The 23,897-nt window shown below is 40.2% G+C and overlaps 1 protein-coding gene across 1 annotated transcript; it reads right to left on the reverse strand.

The window, feature by feature from the left end:
* Positions 1–1,628: 1,628 nt before the first annotated feature.
* On the reverse strand, positions 1,629–23,610 carry kcnc4 (potassium voltage-gated channel, Shaw-related subfamily, member 4). Its single transcript, XM_019259228.2, has 5 exons — positions 23,469–23,610; positions 21,320–22,742; positions 7,100–8,036; positions 6,171–6,347; positions 1,629–2,642 (listed from the first exon to the last, which is right to left on the reverse strand). The coding sequence occupies exons 2-5, from the start codon at positions 21,932–21,934 to the stop codon at positions 2,575–2,577; spliced, it is 1,797 nt and encodes a 598-aa protein (XP_019114773.1). The 5' UTR covers positions 21,935–22,742; positions 23,469–23,610; the 3' UTR covers positions 1,629–2,574.
* Positions 23,611–23,897: the final 287 nt, after the last annotated feature.

Below are 23,897 nucleotides of genomic sequence, written 5' to 3' on the forward strand. Positions count from 1 at the left end.
GTTGTCTGCTTTCATATTCATGCAGCCTTGACTCACCCATGACACCCTGCCCCCCTCCCTCCTCTCCCTTCATCACCACAGTGCACTGCACAATACACCCCTAAACATCAAAACGTTCCTCACAGGCAACAACAGTAGTGATGATTATGCTGAGCTGAGGTAAGCATGTGTGTCTATGTGAGGGTAGAGAGAAAGACTGGTGTTTCTTTGCGTGTGAAAGACAGAGGGAGGGGGAGATGGAGGCAGCCGAGCAGTAATTAGTGTTGTCTGTCATCCCAAATCTCCATGGAGATGTGTTCTGTATGCCATCTACACTTTCGGTACATAATCATGGAGGCACAGGAGAGCAGAAGGCACAGTTGTGACTGCCGTTACACCACTTTGAGCAAGCACAAGATCAACCACCAGACTCCACGACTATAAATAGTCGTACAGTAGATGACACAGCAGCGGCACTACAGCCGCAAACTGTGTAGTTAATGGAAAAAATGCAGATTCCACAATGCAAGCTGGGAATGACAGCACAAAAAAAGAGATACATAAACGACAAGATTTTATCTTCAACACCAGGGGGGGAATGGACTTTATTTTCTATTTCTGCATAGAAACACATGCCTACATGATACAATGTAACACGCACACACACATTCACACTCACACACACACACACACATCATCTGACAGTTGGAGTTTAAATCCATCACAGTCACGTATACAATCCATAATGCCGAGATATTAAACTGATGTGCTGTTTGCTTCTCCGTCACATTCGAGTATCTACAACAGGGAAAACAGGAAATGAGGCTAAATAGGTGAATTATCAAAATAATCATCTTTCATTATTGGTTAACAGTTATTTCATGATGCATGTCATATACAGAGGAGAAGAAGAAGTTAAAGGAATGATCCAAAATATTTGTACTGTGTGCTACATACGTACAACTGTGCTTATACATAATTACAGACCTCTGGGTCAGCATAGAAACAGAGCTAATGAAGATGAAATGAACTTTCCCTTTGTTTATTAAACATAAGGCCACTATGGTAGACCATGAGGAATATATTATAAGTCACAAGTGAAAGAAACCACACTCCTCCTCCTCTTTCCTGCTCTCTCAGTGGAAACATGTAACATGGCTTCTACAGATCTGACACAACCAGAAATGTTAAGGAATAAATCTAATTACATTACTGCACACATTTAAGCTCCATTACTCAACATGAGGCACAAGTGGGACTGATGGCATTGCACTGTATGTGTTTATTTTACTAACGATGGTACTGAAAATCTACCATGTAATCTAAAACATTTGGTCCGGACTCAACCAGTAGTGATGCATCAATTTTATATGGCTAATGTAATAGACAATACTGCTCCATTGATTTTTTTTTTCTTTTTGTTAAACTCTTTTATTGTACAAGGATTTACAAACAATGTGTTGCCTGAGCAGCATTCATACCACGCTGTGTCTCGACAAAATATCTGCATGTTGTCCCTGTGGTTAGTGTTAAAAAGCAGTGGCACGACAGAAGGCAGAGACCGGATGATCAACAAAGAACTCTGGGTCTGTTTTGATGAGGATTGAACAACGAACGATTTCAAGTTTTCATCTAATCCTAGTTCACAGTTCAACAGTTTTGCTGTACAAACTCATATTCACAAGTGTTTGCGTTAACAATGAACAGTTAACAACATTTATGTATATAAGACATTGACACAAATGTCAGTGGTGTTTTTTTAGTTCAAAAAAATAATTTAAAAAAAGAGCTCAAACTGACATTTTTAGTTTTAGTTTTTTTTTTTACATATTACTCCAAAAGAAAATAACACGCTGACAAATGCAAAGCAAAGCTGTTTCCTTATAGTTAAAACAGACTCAATTCAGGTTAAAGTCCCTAAAAACGATATATTAAATCTTAAATCTTCCTCTATAACATTAAATATTCTTGGCGAAATAAGCAACAGTCAACGTTGACAAAATAACTAATAAGATAGTTATTATCTATTGAGAGTTGAATTGAGACAAAAACAACCCACCAGCTTTCATCGGATTCTGGTTCAAATGTTGCTGAATCCTGTTTGGAGCACAGAAACGTGACATTACCTTTTCCCAACAGAGCTGTGCCTGCTTCAAATCAGAAAAAAGGAAAATCTGTAACATGAAACAAACTGTTTCAATGTTAAAAATGTTCATGTATCATTATAACAAGAAGCTAATTCAGAAAATATGTTTTAAGGGCCTTTAAGACAAACTATGACATGTCCACTAAATGATAAGCATATAAATGGTAGCCAGTACATCATACAATGCTAGATCATGCAATACATGCAAAATGCTTTGGAACATGTAAATGAGTGTAAATATGATAAAGCTACTATGCAACTGATTTTGTACCACGGGGTTTTGGATGTGTGACAAAAACAAACCAAAGACATCTTGTTTTGAATGACAAGAATCCGGTCTGCAGTTCATTGATGAAGGAAAAGAAAGCAGGGACCAGAGCTGAGGCTCTGCACAGCATGCACGCCACCGCAGATCCATGCTCTGTCTTCTTTTCATAGCCGATCCACAATCAGGTCAGAGTGGTGACCTCTGGCTGAGCGTAGTTTCCAGTGGCAGCGAGGATGTCTTTACAGCTCTCTGAGACAGAAACACAGTCAAACATGGTGACTTATGATATGAACATGAAAGACCTGGAAAATAGACCTTCAGACTTTGAACCCGTCATGTTAAGTCTGCAACTTATGAATATTTTGATTATTCGTTAATCTGATATTTGATATTTAAAAAAGAAACCAGCATAAAAAGTTTAGTTTCATTTAAAACTTTCTGTTTTTACAGCTGATTGGGCTCTACATAAAAGGAGAAGAAGATCTGAACTGCAGTGGCCAGCAGGAGACTTTTATTAGACCACCCATGTTGTTAATGGAAACCTTTTAGCAGTGATCATCCAGAGGAGTCATTTGGGAATGTGGAAGCTCATCCAAACTCAGAGGCCTTCGCTCTGCTCGTCTGTATATCCGCCTGCTGCATCCTCTTAGCAGCACTTGAACGGTTTGCCACAACCATAATGCACTCATCGTAAGGAAGCAAGCTGCTGTTTGTCACAGTGGTGAGATAACGCGCCTTCGACCAGGACAGTGGTTACTTTTGACAACGAGCGCTAACCCTGTCACAGACTCCCTGTGACGACCTTAATCAGTTCAAATCCACCAGCATTCTGTTCCCACTGGAGGGCGGGAGACCATTTCCTGTGACTGATAACCATCTGAACATCTTCAGACCTGCTGCATCTATTTGTCCTGTTCTCCGTTTCCTGCCATACTGCTCTGTTGAAATATTATCCATACATTATATCCTGTAACACGGGAATTAACCTAACCATCCCCTATGGGTGTAGCTCTGAAGAGCAGAGCCACTGTACCATAAACTCTGTCTGTCCATCTAACCAATGGAAAATGGCTGCAATCACAAAGAAAACCTTCTGAACAAAAACAAAGGTTTATCTATTTTTAACTGTGCCACAACAGTTTTAACGCTGTTAGGAAACACTGAAAGTCCACTTGAACCCCTTTTGCAGGTAATGTGGACTAAAATGTGTTGTCTATGTGTGATATTCCCTTGTAATAGACTGGGATGTCATTATCCTCATACTCACCAGACACAGGGCTCGGGATTGAATTACCCCCTCCTCCCTCTCTCTTTCTCTCTCTCAAAGATTAGTTTTGAGGTGTTCTGGCTTTTCTCAGCTTTTTCACTGTTTTTGTCTCTGTGATTAGAAGACAATCTCATGAGCTACCAGATAATTTGGCGTATTATTAGAGAAATCAGTGTGAAACCAGACTGGGGACAATTTGTGTTTCCTTGTATTTGTGTCTTTCCCAACAACAAAACAACAACAGTGATCGTGAGGCCGTACATTTTATATTGACGGATGATTTCCTCCCCTGAGCACCATGATGCGTCCACAAACATCCCTTCTTTTCATTTTATCAGACAGATAGAACTGAGGTTCTGTCTTTTTGCATGTGAAAACATGCCATTAACTCAAACCAATCAACAACACTCAACACATTCAGGAATTGACAAAGCTTTTAGGAAACACATCCAACTATAATTTCTTGTAATTGGCCGTTGAAAAAAAAAAAGAGTGGGAGTATATAGTATAGTCTCATAGGAGCCAAGCTTCAGTAAGTGCTCCATTTATATGTTGTTTATTCCTTGACAGTGATGTGCTAATGAGCCTTGGTAGAAAAATGCATCTCTGTAAAGTGCAGTTTTGCAGGAAAACACCTTCGGTGTCTTCGGCCTGTTTGCAGACGAGAGTCAGGATGTTGACTGGGGTGGGATGTGTGCTCAGGATGTCAGGAATGAATCCATGGTAGCCAAATATAGAGCCTCTTCTCACAAGGGGCTTTTGGGTACTTTGGGAAGCTCAGATGTGAGATCTAGTGGCCATTCAAGCAGAGAGAGAGAGAGAGAGAGAGAGAGAGAGAGAGAGAGAGAGGGGGAGAGATGGCAGGCTGACAGCGGATGTCAATTGAGAGAATTGAGAGAAAGTAGATTCTTTGTACCCATGTGACCTGTTTCACACAGAGTTTCACACATTGGTGGATCACTGGGACAGTCAAAGGGGTTTCTGGATACATTACTTACATTACAAATAACTGTGCATAACAAGCGTACTAAACAACTGTATGTAACTATATAACTGTGGTACAACTCTAACTTAGAGTGCTCCATGAAGACAATTATCCAAGACAAGCTCCTCCACTGAGTGCACAAAGACAGATGATGCAATTAGTACTACAAAGCTCTTCACATTGATTTCCTTTTGATCTGTCCTGTGAATAATGACTGAAAGCTGCCTTTACTCAGCTGGAGGTAAGAGAGTTGATAGAGGTTTAGGAAGGGATGTGGGTAGATACTGTAAAGTTGTTTTCGCTGACCTTTTAATGAGCATATCTATAGACGTTTATACACTGTATTCTTTTTTGTGCAGCTCTACGGATGGCAATATCAATCAGTCACTTTGGTCCTTCCTGAATTATCTCAACAAATATGGGACGGATTAATGTTTTGTACTGACGTTCATGTTGCCCAGAGGATGAACCGTGACAACTTTGGTGATCATCTGATTTTTAGTGTCATTATCAGGTCAAATTTGTTCAATATTTGCAAAACTAATAAAAAATCAAGCATCATGTTAACGTTGTGAGTCTGTTATAGCACATTGATGTTAGAATTTAGCTCAAAGCCCTGTCTCCATAAACTAAACAAAAACTAAACATTTAATGTCTTCTATATCTTTAATTCATCTCTGATGCTAACAGGATCCCGTGTTTTCATTTAGTCCCGTTATCAATGCTTCAAAGTTTTCACCTGGTCTTTCCTCTGTTAACCCTGATGACCCTGAGGCCAAACTTGTTGCTATTTTGCCAAACTAAAATTCAAGAATAACATATCAATATCAATCTTTCATCCATCAGTGTTTTCTCTTGTGTAATTACAGCATGGGCTACAAACCTTTTACTCTTGTTAAACCTTCTGACAGCTAAAAAGAGAACAAAATTGTGAATAATAGTCTGTAGTTCATGTGAGTCATTTGGTCTAAGAAATAAAAACTCAGCTGTAACTTCCAAAGCCACCCTCAACACAGCAGTGTATAAAAATGGCTTTAAACGATTAAAAGGAATATTTTGGGATCTCTAATAGACATAATTGGTTAGAGTTAGATGTCTGTATGCTAAATATGAAGCCACAGTCTACAGTGTTTTCCTCCTGTTTTAAGTCTAGGCTAGGCTAACTGTGTCCTGGCTGTATCTTCATGTTTAGCAAACAAGCATGAGAGTGGTATCGATCTTCTCGTCTACTTCTCTGCAAAAAAAGTACATTTTTCCCCAAATGTCAGTCTGAGCAAACTGTCATGAATTAGTTGCATACACTACAGTATATGACTTAAACCTGATCTGGACTAACGTGATTTTCTTGTATACACTGTTTGATTCCCAGAGAGTTCCAGTTGAGGAAACACAAAACGCGCTTACAGAACTAAATTTGATTTTCTCAAAGAAGGGAATTACATATAACAAGCAATCCAGCATGCATGCAATACAACGTACAATGCTACAACAAACATTAAATATGCACAATCAGGTATGCACTTACCAGTACGGACATTGGGGTCTCCAGAGGTTAGAAGGAAGCAGGTGGCCTCTTTCTTCGTCTTGTCTCGCCCTCGGGAGCACCGCAGGGACCACTTTTCACTGGGGGACAGCGGCTGGGTCAGGCTGCAGCCTTCCTCCTCTGAAAGGGCCACATTTGCATCCCCATTCTGTTTGGAGTCTGACAGGAAGACAAAAACATACAGCGACGTAAATGCCAAAGCTTTTACTGAGACTACCCCGAGGGCTCAGACAAAGGCAGAGGTATATTGCATAAAATCGGTATTTTTCTGTGATCAAATTCAATTTGACTGAGATGTTATGAGAAGTAATTTGATCCTGGTGTGTTACTGTCTTTATGACTATGCGCTGCTCATCTGTCAGGCAAACTCTGAAAAGCCTTCGGAACTATGAGACTAGAAAGACACTGGCTGTTCACATTATTTAAGGCTTACGGCCCAAAATACGTATCATTTTATACTTAATGAATAAAAACAAAAAATAAGCTTCAAGAGTCAGTGCATCCGAAATACAAAGAAAACATTTTCTATTTTACCTTTAGCTTTATTCAGCCATGCAGATAGTCTGGGTTTGAGATTTCACACTAAGATTTAGGCCTAAATACAGTGAATGAGTTTGTGTCTGTAATCTAAAAAAATGATTTTCTGGAAAGATTTTCCAAGAAAAAAATGGCTGTTATGCTAGGAAAACTACAGATAACAAATTATAAAGGGAAAATTTATGTGATTATTCATGTATTTAAGCAAATATAAGAAACATAAAAACATAATTTATCAGTAATGGCCGCACCATTATTGACATCAGAAAGCTGAGAGAATCTGCATGGCTAGATACCACAAGAGGTAAGACAGAGTCAATGTTTTTGCTGTAATTTGGCTGATCTGACCCTTTGACATTGCACTGCGGCCTAACCTGAGCGGTTCCTGCTGATGCTCTCCTCAGCAGCCAGAGGACACGTATCGCTCTGAGTGCTGTCTCTGTGTGAGTTTGTTTCTGACTTCCCAAACGAGGCAGAGTCAGTCGGGGCATCTGGGTTCGGGTTGTGCTTCTTCTTCTTTTTCGGCAGCTTCTGTTTGGCCATAGCCAGCGAGTAGTACATCCCAAAGTTATTGACGATGACAGGGACCGGCATGGCGATGGTCAACACCCCGGCCAACGCGCACAGCGCCCCTACCATCATGCCCAGCCACGTCTGTGGATACATGTCGCCATAGCCCAGCGTCGTCATGGTGACCACTGCCCACCAGAAGCTGATGGGGATGTTCTTGAAGTGTGTATGATTGGCACCTGTGGGGTCGTCAGGTTTGGCTCCGATGCGCTCAGCGTAGTATATCATGGTGGCAAAGATGAGTACACCCAGTGCCAAGAAGATGATGAGAAGGAGGAATTCATTGACACTGGCCCTCAGCGTGTGGCCCAACACGCGTAGGCCTACGAAGTGTCGTGTCAGCTTGAAGATCCGGAGGATCCGAACAAACCTCACCACACGGAGGAAGCCCAGTACATCGCTGGCAGCTTTAGATGACAGACCGCTCAGGCCCATCTCCAGGTAGAATGGCAGAATGGCCACAAAGTCAATGATGTTGAGCGTGTTCTTGATGAAGACCACTTTGTCTGGGCAGCAGACGATACGCACCAGGAATTCAAATGTGAACCAGACCACACAGACGCCTTCCACCATGATGAGGATGGGCTTGGTCACCATCTCCTTCCTCGACACTATCATTGTGACGTTGTTCACGACAACCTGGGCCGTCCGGTTCTGCAGTTCATTGAAGGCTTCATGGGTCTCCAGGCAGAACGTGGTGATGGACACCAAGATGAAAAAGAGAGAGGCAAATGCAACTCCCTGGATGAGACAGATGAAACAATTATTCAACACAATTTCATGTCAAGCAATCAATAATGTATATTATTATTAACGAGTGTTGTTTTGTGCAAGAGCTTCCATTGAAACCTTGCATGCCTGCATGACGTGTTCCTCTGGAAGACTATTTTTCAGTGCATGCCATATGAAATTATATTATAAGACTTCTTTTTATCTACAAAAGTATCACCAACAAAAAAGACATGGATGTGTCAATCAAGTCTACACAACAGCATGTTTTAAGAGATTATTTTCTGGCAGAGTCAGTGAGTATCAGGTGATTGACAGTAAACAAATGAAAACACTGTTATGTGAACACGAGTCAGGCAGAGAAAAACACAATAAGACACAAAGTTTGACAACAACAAAGTAAGGATGTAAGTTTATTGTGGTGGATCATTGTCTGTATAGTTAGTTTTGCATGTACGAGGTTAAAAAGCTTCATCTAAAGGGGACAAAATGAGGCCTGATACAGGGATGCTCGAAGTCATTCAGATTTGGGGATGCTGAGAAAAACTAACCGTCGATTTAATGACGTCAGACTTACAGCAATCTGACAGTAAACATGAACACAAACATACTGCAGGTCAAGGCGGTGCACGAAAACTCTGCCCAGTGAAGGAATTGTTGATATGAGACAGCTGTCACTGTGTTTTCTGTTAAAAGATTAACAATGGAGACTGAAATCTGTAGTGTAGTCCATACACTTTATCGCATCAGGCTTCATGATCAAACAATCAGTTGTTTTTAGTGTCTCCAATCTGTTAATATGCATGACCTCTTTCAGTTCTCTCCCCCAAACATCTTTCATCTACATCATAATCTGCATCTATAACTAAAATCACAGATCCTGTTGTCATAATGGCCTTTGTAGCTCTCTACTTTGTTTTAGTGGGACACTCTAAACTCCCTAAAACTCATCATGTGTTTGTGTGTGATGGATCTGACCGCAATCTGGTCTGGAAATCAGGTTGTTTCTGTATTGTAGACATATTATTGATAAATAATGGATAGTCAAACCTCTTTCTTACCACAAATATTATGCTGGATCAAGCTGCAGATATTTCAATTCACCAGCTGACACTGCCATCACTATACCATGTCATTAGCATGCCCTAAATGTTTCTTCCCTAGACCAATACAACGAGTGTCAAATAAAGTGGAAAACATTGCCCCCCAAAAAACAACATCAAACATAATCTAGTTTTTCTTGCTCCACTGCCACTGTGCCTCCTTATGACATCCTATTACCTGGCAGGAAATAATTCATTGTTGTGATTTTCCACTGACGATGCAGTTTGAAGATTAGTGAATGAAGATATATATATATTTTTAAAGTTTTTATTATTTGAAAAATCACTTTATCCACAGGAGAGCCAGGACAACGTTCTCAGCGAAGATTGACCAATTTCAAACCAATTATCCCCAAGGACACACAGACTGAATCATGCTGAGAGAAAACATGAGCTCTGCCCATCACAGACAGCAGGGGGCGGTCATATGGTGCAGTGAACTGACTTACTGAACCAACCATAAAGCTACAGTGTCACTTATTTCACATGTATCATAAGGTAAACAGTCTCAGAATGTGATTTTGTTCTGACAAAGGAAGTTTTCTGTTAATTTGGTTACACCAGATACAACCAGAATCGAACCACAACAGGAGGAGGAGGAGAAAAAAGACGAGCAGAGCACAGCAGCAAGAAAGACAGACTCTGGATAATGAGCTGAGTCACCTGTCGGGTTTATCAGAGATCTGTCTGTGCTTTAATACAATTACAGTGCAATGCAAATTATCTGTTTTAAACCCAAACAAAATGGCCAGTCAACCACTTTTACAATTCACAGGGTTTGAATTGAATGATGTGGCTACTCACCTGACTCAGCACACACATGCACACATGCCTGTGTTTGTGTTAATATTGTGTGCTAACTCATACCTGATCTGTCTTTATTGTTTACTAAAGCCTGGTTAAACTGTAATGCCTCGCCAACCTTTCCAATCTTTCAGCTGGATAAATATGTACCTGTGGCTTGCATGCACTTAGCTATTTTCTCCCTCCAGGGCCTTCTCACATATCATTCATCTTTATAGTTTTTGGGTCTGTGATTATAAAAACAAATAAACCATGTGATGTCCAATGGGAGCACTAATTCATTGTGGAAGAAATAAAATAAATACGAACTGGACAGTTTACAGAGTTAGGTGAGCTGGAAGAATAGCAGGTCATGTTTAAAACAAGAAAAACTGACACTGCACGCATGTAAATGTACAGTATAATACACCTCTGTTTAAATCTCTATGTGCAGCTTTCCAACATGACAACATGCTTCAACCTCGTCCCTGCAGAGCTCTGAGGCGCCCACAGCTCTGTTCTCCTGAGAGGACGAGCCGCAGGACAAGAAGCCCCAGGAGGAGCTTGGAGTTATCCCAGTTGGACACGGTTTCCCTGAACATCACCAGGGCCATGAGGATATATCACAACAAGCTCAATAGGACAGAAACTAAACAGAAACATTAGCAGTGGCAGAAGATGAGAAATATTTTTCTGGATGTCTCTGCCAGTTTTTACAACCAGTAAATGATCTTATTTATTGTCCTCTGCTAGGCTCTTTCAGTCAACATTAGTAGAGGATGAAAGACTCAGACATTTTCCTCAGTAAAAGTGTGAATACTAGTAAGTAGTCAAATTAAAGTGAAAGTATTATCAGAATAATCTGTACATTTTTAGATGCAAAATCTTAATCTGCAAACTAACTACAGATGTCAAATAAATGTAGAATAAAGTAGCAGAAAATGGAAATACTCAGGCGGTTATCTATCAGTGCCCAGTGGTCAGTATACATGTGTTTATATTTCAAGATCCTGTATATATAAAAATAAGCTATTGTGTATATATGTAGATTATTTTCTTGTGTTTCAGTAACACTGAATTTGTACACAGCCTTTATTTACCAAAAATTAATAGTACTTGGTAGTACTAATTTACATACACACTGAGATTCAAAATGTGTTTATCATTGTGTCCTCTCGTCCATAATTTCCTATTGGAAAGCTATCAGGACAAAAGAGCCAGATATACACTCGCCAGATAACTAAGGTGGTCTCCATCAAACAAGATGGATCAGCCTCTGCTGAAGCACCTCGATTTCAATTAATAAAAAATGATCCCGGCATCATCAATCTTTTCTGGAATCTGTGTCCCATTTCTTCACTTGCTGCACGATAGGTCTAAATATGAACCTGACTTATAGAGGCCAGTGCTTTGTCAGAGAAAGATGCCACCTCTGTGACACAGTCACCTCTAGCAACGAGCTACACCAAGCAATATGTGGGACCTCCATGACATCCCACCACTTCCACCTCCCACCCCCAAACAACCAGCAGGTTAAAGCCTTGTCACTTTCCTACCAATTTGGCAAAGCGCAGGTTTTGGCACACAATAAGGCCATAATTTCCAATTTGAATCTCTTTATTTGAACAGGGACAGTGTACAAAGAACATTAATATTATATAAAACAACGAGAGCTGTAAGAGCCTGTGGTCCCTCTGCAACATTATACAGGATTAATCCGTGAAGAGAACACTTCTTCAGAGTGCCAGACGCCATCAAAGGTGAGCATTTCCCCACTCAGGTTGGTTACGGTGACAAATACAATACTCTTGTGAGGATGACGAGCATGCAGATGAGCTTCCCTGAGACATTTTGTGCATACATTTTTTCTGGTTGTGCAAACCGAAAACAGTTGCATCAGTTGTCCAGGTGGCTGGTCTCAGATGATCTTGGAGGTAAAGTGGGCTTGTGAATGTGGGTGGATGTACTGCCAAATTCTTGGAAACAACATTAGTGATAGATTATTGTGGTTAAAATGAACATTTTGTTCACAGGGAAGCTCTGGGCAGTTCGGCAGTCAGCACACCGACTGGAAGCTCCCTCAAAACTTGCAACATCTGAAGCATTGTGTCATGTGCACACACCTGCATCATAGTTATGCTGTTTAATCAGCATCTTCATACGCTACCTGTCAGGCGGATGGATTATACTGTCAAAGAAGAAGTGCTCACTAAGACAGATGTATTTGTATTACAGTGCTAGTTAGTGGTTTGTGGGAAAAAAGAAAAATCTAGTCAATAGGCCTTATGGAGATGCAGAAAAAGACCTCAATAGTCAGCAGTGATCAGTTCATCAAATAATGTCATAACGCCTGTTATACTGATCACAGCGTATGACAAACTGAGAGTATTAAAAAAGTTGTTGCCTCGATCGTGTCGTGTACATCATGTTATCTGTTTAATAATGAACATCACTTTGCACCGAACAGCCAAACAAACATCCCTAAAATGTATTTTTTTTGTCATGCTATGTTCAACTTTGGCCCTGCATTAAGAAAAAACTCACTCAGAATGAATGACTAGTGATTTGAATATGTTAAATTATTAGTGACATCAAAGAGACAATAGTAATCACTTAGGTTATATTTAGGAGAACTAATTCGGTCTTTCAAATCAAAAGGCAACCTGGAAATATCACGTGTTGCTGGTTACTTTAACAATAGAGAAAAAATTAGGTTCAGTTTACTAAAAATCTTCAATAAATGCAACTATCTTATTTTTCCAAACTGGCTTCAGGGGTTTTAAATGCATGTTTCATCATCAGGTCTCTGTATTGGTCTCACCCATCTATTCATCATGTATTCATTCCAACTGACAGTGTAATCATGTTGAGTATGAATAAACACCATCTTGCAGTCGGGCACATTATCACACTTTTCCGGCTTTGACAAAAACACATCACACAGGAAGGGGTCCTGCACTGAGCTTTGGTATGACAACAAACCAGCAGCCACCAAATAAAAACCTCCCGTTGCTGCTCAGATGTTTGTGATGAGCCCAGCAGCGTTCAGTTTACTCGAATGCCAAACGGTTTATCCCAGAACTAAACAGAGCTGGGTATCTGTGGCCAGGGGCACCTCTGCAAGGAAGGTGTTGGAGGTCTTAGCACACACAAGGACAATTTCCCACTTATAAAAGGCTCAAGCAAAGTCGAAACAATAACAGGGCACAGCTTGACCTCACACCTGTGTGTATGCGTCTGTAGGTGGTTGTATGACTGCCACTTCTCTTGCTGAAAGTATTTCAGGTTCTGTAGCGAAGTGTTTGTCTCTCTGGTTGTTTGTATCTCCATTATTTGCGTGTGTCCACGTCTGCAAGTCCCATTTAAATGTGTCTGGATAGTTTATTTAAGGCCTGACACAAATGGAGACCACAATATCATGTTTACAGCTCAGTAGTGGAAACTTTAAACACAACCACAGTGTTAGAGTGATTGCGATAATCTCTGTTTGCCACCACAGTGTTTCCATGTTGGTCCTGTGAGCCTGCTGATGGTATACAAGCAGGAATCATTATGAGGCCAGATGAATGTTAACACAGAGCTTTATTATTTTACATTTCCTGGGAATGTAAATGTAGCTTCTACAATCTTGCGGTGGGTTAAAGCTGATACAACCACTATATAATGTAGTTTATATAACATGCAATGTTAGCTATGTAAAATAAAACGATGGAAGACAGACACTGAGCCAGGCTTATGCTCTTTGGTCTCAACCAACTCCTGAGAAAAATATCTGTCTCTTTAGCAGCTGAGTGCTGCTTGGTCCTAAACAGCAGTATAGGACCAAGTAAACAAAAGTAAAGTTGGTAGAACAGCTAATCAATGGTAAATGCTATAAAGCTTCATAGAGCTGATGGTAACTGTAGAATTATTGCTAATTGTTGAGTTTATCACTATGATGACACCTTTCACGTTACATATAGTCAACTGATCTATATTGATCATTTGCTTTGAGTAAAGGATCTGAACACATCTTACAATACTTTTTTTCAAGAAATCTGAAATCTAAAAGTCTCTGAGCACTACACCTAGAGTATGGTGAAGCCTTTGAGGACATTTAACGCAAAACAATGGTGCCAAAAAGACATCAGTCCAAGGTCATCAGGTGTCAGTGTCCAGACAGTGCAGAGGTCCCCTGAGGGTACAGACGCCCGGTCCCAGCTGGGAAAATCAGAGCGTGAGGGAGCGAGGCAGGACGCGCGACAAGCAGCAGGCTGTGCATCAGTGTGCAGCAGCTGGGGAGTCCCATCACAGCTATCTCCTCCAGCTGTTCAGCATCACGCTCTGTGCTAACACGGACGCACCACAACAACAAACCTTCTGAGCAGTCAACAGCTGCAAAGCCAATGAGAGCCGCCACATGTGAGTTTTCTTTAGAAACCACGTCACAGTGATTCATGCCTGAGAGTGTACACCTGAGGACGGAGGAGATTTAATGTCCACCAATCAGCCAGTCAGCTGTGTTTCTCCTGAGTATCTGTAGGGAAGTCATCCATTATCATGTTCATGGAACAAAATAAGCGAAAGCGAAAAAAGCAGAAGGGATTATCTGTAAAACATTGTATGACACAGTTCTCCCTGCTACTGAAGTGCAATGTGTATTTTTCAGCTTCAACCTTCATCATTGATCAGTTTAGTGCAGAAGGGACTCAGTGGTGAAGACTGACCCTCACAGAGCAGAACATCTTATTAATGGAGGAGGAAGAAAGGACAACTCCAGGTCAACAGGTACAAGAAAAATGATGATAATCCTTAAGACCAGGATGGGTACTGCTTCATCATCGGGGAAAACCAAATAAGGAACAGGAAATTCTCATCGACGCCAGAGACCATTTCTGAAGAAAGGGGCGTTACAATCTCCCTTTATTTATTACAACTGAGCATGCTCAAACCATGAGATGAACTACATTTTGGAAGTATAATCTGAAAATAAAGCTAGAAAATTAAACCTGAGCTGCAACTTTACTTTGTCAAAATCCAAAAGACATCTACTGCAGAGGTTACACTGTGTTTATCATAACTTCCAGACAGAAAATGAAAGCAAAGTTGCATGTGTGTTTTCTGTCAAAACAAAGGCTGGAAATGAGCCATAAATTTCAGTTATATTATTCAGTGCTGATCATCAGTCAAAGCTGCTCATATCTCTTGAAACAGTGGGCCAGTAAAAATACTGACTGCATATATTAGACAAATATGTTAAAATGTGCAGATATATCAAGTTAAAAGACGAGTACACTGAGCTTAGTTTTGTCTCTTTCCCTCTGGAATGTAAATATACTTTCTACAATCCTGCTGAGGTTTCAAGCTGATAAAAACACTTTTCAAACCGCTTGGTAAGTCTTCTTCATTGATGAATAAGCTTTTATTTCATTAATTGAGTTGAACTAAGTGAAATATTTTATTTCAAGCTTTTTATAATCAAATGCTTTTTAAAAGCGGAAAATCACATTGATGGTTGCCAGTTAACTTGCAGCTCAGACGCCAACAGTCCACATGAGTGATAATTGCTCTTTGGTTCATCCTGAAGTAAGATGATATTTTCAGTAATGTGTATTTATGGATTTTTTCGTCTGCCAACAAGAGAAAGTCTGTAACTCTGTGCAGACTTGGGGATGCATTGGTTGATCTCAGATTAGAAGTGAGCAGAATCAACAGCTGACATAATCACGCAGGATTACATCACTCTTTCACTGAGAATTCAGTGTTATAAAAAAAGTCTCCTTAACGAGGCTGTGCTGCTTTTATATGATGTGTGAAAAATCAAATCCTGTGTTACAGCAGCCGAGAAAATTGTCACAGCTGCGAAAACTGGAGAAACAACAAGTTTAGCTCAAAATGCTGCTTTACTATTTATCAGTAACGTGTGAGAATTAGTTTCATTTTAATTGTTTTCCTCAGCCCTAAAAGCAGAAATGTGGTGATGGAGATGTGGTGAAGATATTTCTGCAAAAGGGGATATGTTGATTTAACTCCATGAACACAAAGGTGAGATGTCGAGATTTAGCTTTTATTGGGCTTACATTTTCCTCACGATATTGATATGTATTAATATCAGTAAATCTTGGCTCATACAACATTGGTTAATTGGTCATTTAGGCATCAGACCTCAACAATCCCACATCAGTTAATCCTGTGGTCTCACAACAAAGACAAATTGATTTCTTTCTCTATGTGGGATAAAACCTGTTGTTCTTTTCTGTGGGAAAGGCAGTTTTAATTGCCAACCACTGATAACAAGTTGCAGCCCATTACCACAGTGGTGATTAATTACCGGCAGCAGGGCTGTGGATTAATGAAATATTTCAATATTTAAGGTCAGGTACACCATCAGTGTCATGGAGCTCTTCAGGTGTTTAATCTGAAATAACATGCTGTTTATTTATTCTGATTACTATTAGAACATTTGTATTGTTTTGGCTTTGTGCTCCAATAATGTGGTGAGAAGGGGAAACTATCTGAGGTTAATGTTCTGACTTTCAGCTTTAAAAGGTATTTGAGTGTTCATGTGTCCATTTGTTTGGTGAACAGTGCAGAAATTGTAATGTAGTCATTTTAATACTTTGACCTCAACAATGCAGCAGATAAGTTATTCTAAATATGCAGATAAGGCAGAAATGTTTTTGACTGGCCAAGGTGGTCAATCCATCTAAACATGTTTCGACCCCTAAAAGAAGCAGGATATAAAAACAGTCTGCTGATGTCTTTGAGTCATAAACGTGAGCAAGAATTTACAACCAAATATTAACTATAATTACTTTATATTAAGCATGTTCACAGTGACAATGCTCACATGCTAATGTTGATGCTGATAACCATAGACTGTATTACACATGGCCATAGTCACCTACAGGTTTCTGAAGAGCCATTATGGGGCTAAGAGTGTGGTGCAGTCCTGACTCCACCGCCTCCTGGCTCATCCAAACATGAGCAAAGACGTGGATTGTAGAGGGAGCTGAATGAAGCCTGGCTGCTCAAACAAGTCACCTGTAAAAGCACCTACCTGTCAATCAAACGCTCTTAATTACGCAAAACTTTAAGCCTTAACATAAGGCAGGTGAGTTCTGTGAAAATGTATCCTCAGTATGACACAATACTGTTTTGTGTACCAGGCTGTAAACATTTTTTATTTCTGCTGAGAAGTTCGACATTTTAATATGGAGATTTATGAAGATATGAGATGTTCTGTAGCCAGCCTTGAGTAAAGGGTTGATACAAAAAGCAGTGTTTAACCTAATAGCGATTCACCGGTTTAAACATTTCAAACAACGACAAATTGACATTTGTGGTGGCTGCTGGGGCAAACGGAAAAAGTCAAGCAATCTGATACATCATTTGGGATCCATGAATGTCTGTATAAGAATATATAATATAAATGGTAGCGAGGCCAACAAGGACTATGATTCATACAAAGTTCAACTGACGTGAATCTAAACACAAGCTCAAATTAAACCTGAGAGTCAGCACTTTAATCTCAGAGTCATGGTCTCATTTCATATCTAATGTGCTAAAGTAAAAAGCCATTACTGTTCTAATACCTTCTAACTGCACTGTATGTTGTATAGTACATCACTGTATGTGATTGAGGGGTGCCATCATCAGTCTGGAGGTTTCATGTGCTGTCTTTCACAGAAGTGCACCACGTTAATGAGGAGGATGTGGCCTAAATGATGGACAGATTAACTTCCCTCCGGCTTTCAAGAATCACATTACCTGAGATGAGCTCAGGGGCGTTGTGAAATAAAAAGGCCATAAAGGTAACGTGAGTCCCTGAAAATGCATCCTTTCAGAATGCACACAGCAAACATGCATACATGAATTGTGCAGACAGGAAATGGATGGAAAACATTATATTGACAGGGTCCATATGTCTCTGCCCTCACTCATTCTTATCACATACTTCCAGAAAGATTCAGTTCTGATTCACTTACAAATATTCAGTGGTGAGAGACATGATAAACTGGCAGGCACAGCGCGGTCATCTTCGTGGTGGCAGCTGCGACTCAAAGACGTCAGTTGTTCTACAGTGACAGCCTGCAAATGCCACCTGGACGAGAAGCTAAAATAAACACTATTTGTAGTGTGGCTGGCATGCAAAAAGAACGCTTTAGTTCTGCAACATTGTGAGATCTCTGAATAGACCATTCAACTCCACAAACAGAAATTAGAGACAGCACCAGCCTGTCTCTTTCGAGACTAAATGTATTTTTCTTTTTGATGAAAGCTCCTGGCCCTTTGCCCGACAACTCCTGCTATAATGACACTCGATACTTGCTTTCACGTTTACTTCACTAAGCACTCTGCTGCTTTTGTTGCGAAGCCATTAGGCATAGCATACTTTCAAATGCTTACAGCTGGCTCATATTCCCTGCGGAAGAAATAAGAGCAAATTGATTTTAATTTACAACAGAGAAACATTTATTTTACTGATAAACCAAACTGAAGTGTATCTGGTTCATCGTTAGAAACCGAGATAACTTGTATATGTTAAAATAAATAAACGATATTTGAATGAAATATTCTCAATTAAATCCATTTTAGATTGATGTTGATTTAAATGGATAATTATCTTTCTCCTGCCTATATGTGCATTTGGACCCTGTTCTTCTGTTTAATATACATGGTATGATTTACTGTATACAGATGTACACGCCAGCCTTTCCAACACTCATGTTCGGAGGACTTGTGAGCGCAAACTTTGCACAGGATGTGTGGGAACACTTCAGCTGCTCTGTATTTGTGCCACGAAACAGCATTTTGTCTATTTTCAACATGTTAGTAAAATGTCATAACAAATATTGAGGTGAGAGCTGAAAAGTGCTTATTCACATGACTGAAAGAAAACATTAAGCTGTCTGAGAGTGAGTGCAGCCCTTGAAATGCATTATATGAAAAAAGGTATTACAAAATCCTTTTGTCGTGATCTATAACAAAAAAATAACTCTGATCACTGAAGTTTGTTACAGAAACATGCTTAAATATATGAGATTTTGATCTGCTCTTTGCTCCAATGTAAACCTCTCTTGGATGAAACCGGGAACGCTATGTTACAAATCTGCATGACCCCAGTTAAGCCCCCTCGAGCATTTTTGTTTTTAAAAAAATAAAGAAATGTGTAATTTTCCAGTTCGATCTGATTACATAAATGCACTTCTTGGTGTTTGGACACATTGTGTCGTTATTAACCTATGACTGCATAGTCATGCCTGATGCCTGATCAATCCACTACATGTGATCGTCGAGCATCTCATCTGAAACCATATGGGAATTAATACAATGTTACAAAAGCCGACACTATTCTGTGATGGTTTTCTACAAGATTTTAGAGCTTGTCCGAGGAGATTTGCTCCCATTCTGCCAAAACAGCATCAGTGAAGTCGGCCCTGGCTCACAGTCCACATTTCAGGTCATCCCAAAGGTGTTGGATGGAGTTGAGTTGTATGGGCCAATCAAATTCTTCCACAACAAACTGGGGAGATAGTTTCTTTATAGACCTGGCTTTGTGCACAAAGATAGTGTCATGCTGAAACAGGAAACGATTGCAACAAAGTTGGATTTGTGCTGTAGCACAAAAACTTCTCAACTCAATGAAAACAGTAATGTGATCGTATGCTGATTTATTGTCTTGGTTGGAAACCACTTGTCAAAGTGGATGCATGGTTTTGTTATTGTATCAGTTTGCATTTATTTACATTTGTTTGAGCTGTTTAATCACTTTCCTCACATCGGTACCACTCATCGCAAGTTTGTTTTTACTGGCTCTGTGTTACAAACAGAAAGCTGCTGACTCTGCTTTTACAGTCGTGACCAACTCAAACAAACAAGCAATGTTTTTGTAAGATTTTATGCTAAAGTGCTGTTTAAAACATGAGCAAAGTGATAAAGAGGGCATTCATTGTGCTTCTTTTTTAAGATGTTCAACCCCTGGTTAATGTAGTCTCATCTGTTCCCTGAAACACAGTCAATGAAACAGATGTTAAAATACGAATCGTAGACAGAAAGTGGACGCATCCAAAGAAAACACTGTACAAAGAGTCAACTCAACCCATCAAAACTTCCCAGAAGTGAAGGAAATCCAGCGTGTATTTGAACGTAGCAGGTAGTCACAGGGATGTCCATGTTGACAAGATGAAAAAGTGCAGATATTTATATTTATTCTGACTGTTTAAATTCAGTTTTTGTTCTTTAAAAATGTAAATATCAACCACAATACACAAGCTAAAACTGCTGTTTATCTTGCATACTGTCATATCTTACCGCACTTACCTCGTGTGCATACAACCTGCTACGTCAACCATATTTATTTCAGCGCCCTTTTTATACATATGTAACATATGTAATAACTAATCAATCAGAAGCTAGGACTTAGACTGAGGTAAACGTGAATAGAATCAGAGAAGCAAATTCGAGAGAATATCGTTGTAACTGTAAACGTAACAGTTTTAAAGCTGTAAACATTTAAATTTAAATAATTATTGTGTAACACAAATGTATAAATAGTTACCTGTGTAACCATTGTAAAATGCCTTTAAGTAAATTAACTCAAATATAATTAAACTTAAACTCTCAAAATATATGAATCAACTTCCACTAATGTATAAACCTTACATATATTATTTTTACTTTTAGCTGTACATAGTTTAATGTTACGTGTAGCTGTCAAGCTTTTTGCTGAATTTATGTCTATATCTGTGTAGGTACATTGACAGCAAAGTGAAACCAGAGTCAAATTCCTTCCTTCCTCCTATACCTGGACAATAAAAGTGATTCTGAGATGCATGAAAAGTATCAAACTTTTGTTGTTTTTGTTGTTTTTGTTGTTGATTAAGTTGAGTTGGCAGATTTTTCCATTAAAGAATAAAACAGAAACATTTCAGGCCACTGAGAAGTAAACCAGACACCAGTACACTAGACTGGCAGTGTTATTATTATTTCATGTGTTATTGGTTTATTGTGTTTTGTGTTGATTTCATGTACCCAGGAGGACTCAGTAGTCAGTACTGATAATAAGTGAATCATGGGCATTGGAATAAAGTCAGTTGAAATCAACCCTTCAGACAACAACCGGACACATGCTACAAGTTAGACTAAAGCCTCTGGTATCAGAGAAATCCTCAACAATAAAAACTTTCACGTGCCTGTAAATACAAACCCTGACTGTTTGCACAAACAGCACAGGTGCAGATTTTACTGCCATACCTGTAACTACTGCAGCCTGATTGGCTGAACCTTGTGGGGACACCTGTTGATTAGGACAACGTGTGCGTCTTTTTTTTCCTAAATGGAAAATCACTTGCAGGGTTTATGGTCTCACACTGACATGTCACTGTTCATTAAAGCGCACATAGGACAGAAAACACCTGATGAACTCACCCTAGCTGCTCTGGATGAGTATGGGTCGTCAAATAAGGCCCAGATTTTCGGCTGCCAAACTTCGCAGCAACCCCTCGACCTGTCCGGACAGTCCTCGATGCCGAACCGCCTCGGTATCTCCCTGTCGTCATCGGTGTCGTCTGGGTCCGGCGGTTCAAATATATCCAGGGCCTCCTCCGCGTCCCGGTGCTGCCGGTAGGTCATCCAGCAGCACGGCTCCACGTCGGTCTCGTCAATCCCCCAAAATGCAAGCTCTTCCTCGAAGAGCGGGCCGCACACGTCGGCCGGGCAGTGCAGCTTGCCGGTTCGGTAGTAGTTTAGTACATAGGCGAAGATGCCTGGGTGTCTGTCGAAGAAAAACTCGGTGGTGCTCGGGGGCGCAGCATCCGAGTCAGAGCTGACCTGCGTGTCCGGGTCTGCCAGCCATGCCAGGCGGGTCCCCGGCAGGGTCCTGAGGGTGCTCTTGTAGGTTTCATGTCGAGTGCCACCCACGTTTATGATAATTTTGTCAGAGTCTTCCCCTCTGGCCATTTCCTCCTTCAAACATGATTTAGACGGAGGTTTGTTGCCCGATTTGCGCCCTCGGTACGACGAAACACACACAGAGCTTATCATTGAGAAGCAGGGACCTTCTGGCTGCTCGCCTCCTCCGTTACAAAATGATATCCACTGGTACCAAAAAAAAAAAAAAAAAAAAAAAATCAGAAAATTAACGCAAAGTGCGCCCTCATTTCAGACCCCAGTCCTTATAATGACCCGTGCGCCTCATTTATCCAGAAATAAAACAGCCTAATGGTCCAGACAGCGCCAAAGTGAGACGCTCAATACAAACCACCTGTTACTAAACTCAGTCTGATTCCGCAACAAAACGCAGGTGGTCAGACTCACTGTGTGCGTGTGTTTCAATGTTTTCGTCGAATAGATTACACAATGTGACTTAAATTCCTGCTGCCAGATGTTGCATGGAGATTGTTGGCAATTTAAAAAAAAAGATGATATTGGCTTATTACGCACGATAGTACGGAGCTATTAGATGAACCACTTAACCTGAAGTAATGTGTCACTCCTCACAGCCTTTCTCACAAAGCTCATCCAAATGTTGCAACGCCAAAATCTACAACTATTCCTGACAACTTTTCTCTCCTCCACACAAGACGATGAAGCCTGGGATCGATCCTGTGTCACTGAGATATTCCTCCAGTCCTTCTTCCTGCTCAAAAAAACGCTTCGCGTGCCAGATGTGGGGTTGTTTTGCAGCTGGGGATCTGTTGCTTCTCCACAAGTAGTCTATCTTCCCTTAGCGACACAGCCCGGTTGGATGGTGCGTTCAACAACAGGCTCGACGGATTAACTCTTTGGTTGCCGGCGGAGGTTGGCGCATTATTGAACCACTCCCTCTAATCAGACCGAGAGAGAGGATGGGCTGAAGTGTGTGTGTGTGTGTGTGTGTGTGTGTGTGTGTGTGTGTGTGTGTGTGTGTGTGAGAGAGAGAGAGAGAGAGAGAGAGAGAGAGATGTTTCATGAGAACATGCCGACCTGCACAACAAAGCTTAAAATTGTGCAGCATGGGATTGCTTTAGGTTGTGCATGTGTTCATGTTCATGTACTTCGACACACTGATGGAGTACTGTATATAAGAAATGCACAGAAACATGACATGACAGACTTTAACAGACTCACATCAGGTGATTTAACCTCTTTATATTCAGATTAATGTCAGTCTAGACTTTCAGCAGTGGCCTTCGCAGTGGACTAACTAAAATATTCAGATGAGATTTAGTAGTCCAAGATTATTATTGTTATTATTATTATTATTATTAAGCATGTACAAAGTGTGATCCAACAGGTAGCTTTGAGTCCCTCAGTGTGTTTACAAACTCATGCGGTGCTGCTGACACAAACTCAGACTGCCACCTAGTGGATCCTACAGTGAACCACAAGGTCAAACCTGTGGAGAATCATCATGTGGTGATTAACAGTGTGTGAAATACTTTGTCACAAGTGAAAGCCAACATGTTATTCAACGCTGAACGGGAATCCAAACTATGAGTTGTATAAAGTTACAGAGATGTATGAAATCTGATAAATGGAAGTCTGCATTTTACAATTCTGAAAATGAATGCAGTCAGAAATAAAGAAATAATCTTACCACACAGTTGTAACCATCTCTTTACCATCTTTGTTTTTTATTTGCCTTCTTCTTTATATTTTCTTGAGGCTGCATTAGCCGCTGCTACCTAAGCCAACTTGACTCTCCAACTCCAACAGGCATTGTGGGTAATGTAGGCGCCATTTTTTAAGTGAAAAAAATAAAAAAAAAAAAAAAAAAAAGATGAAGTACTGAAGAATATTGTGAGTATTATCATAAAAATATACCGTAGAGTAAAGACACTATCAGTGTTGCTTTTATATATTATTAATTTGTTACCACTGATGATCCACACAGGTGTTTTCACTTGTGTTGTCTAATTAGAGCTTTTTCACAGCACCCAGTTTGACATGAAATAATAGGATAAACAATGATACTAATTAAGGTTTAATTCAATTCAGAGTCAGGATGCTGCTGTGGTGCATGTTG

Source organism: Larimichthys crocea, chromosome XV, assembly GCF_000972845.2.
Source record: "Larimichthys crocea isolate SSNF chromosome XV, L_crocea_2.0, whole genome shotgun sequence".
In the NCBI taxonomy this organism is placed as follows: Eukaryota; Metazoa; Chordata; class Actinopteri; family Sciaenidae; genus Larimichthys; species Larimichthys crocea.

Bases quoted from the DNA above. Each gene is read 5' to 3' on its own strand.
- kcnc4 (XM_019259228.2), bottom strand. From the start codon at position 21,934: ATGATAAGCTCTGTGTGTGTTTCGTCGTACCGAGGGCGCAAATCGGGC. The intron at 8,037-21,319 runs GTGAGTTCATCA...TGTCTCATCCAG, and splicing joins ACTCATCCAGAGCAGCTAGG to GGAGTTGCATTTGCCTCTCT. The intron at 6,348-7,099 runs GTTAGGCCGCAG...TCTTCCTGTCAG, and splicing joins CATCAGCAGGAACCGCTCAG to ACTCCAAACAGAATGGGGAT.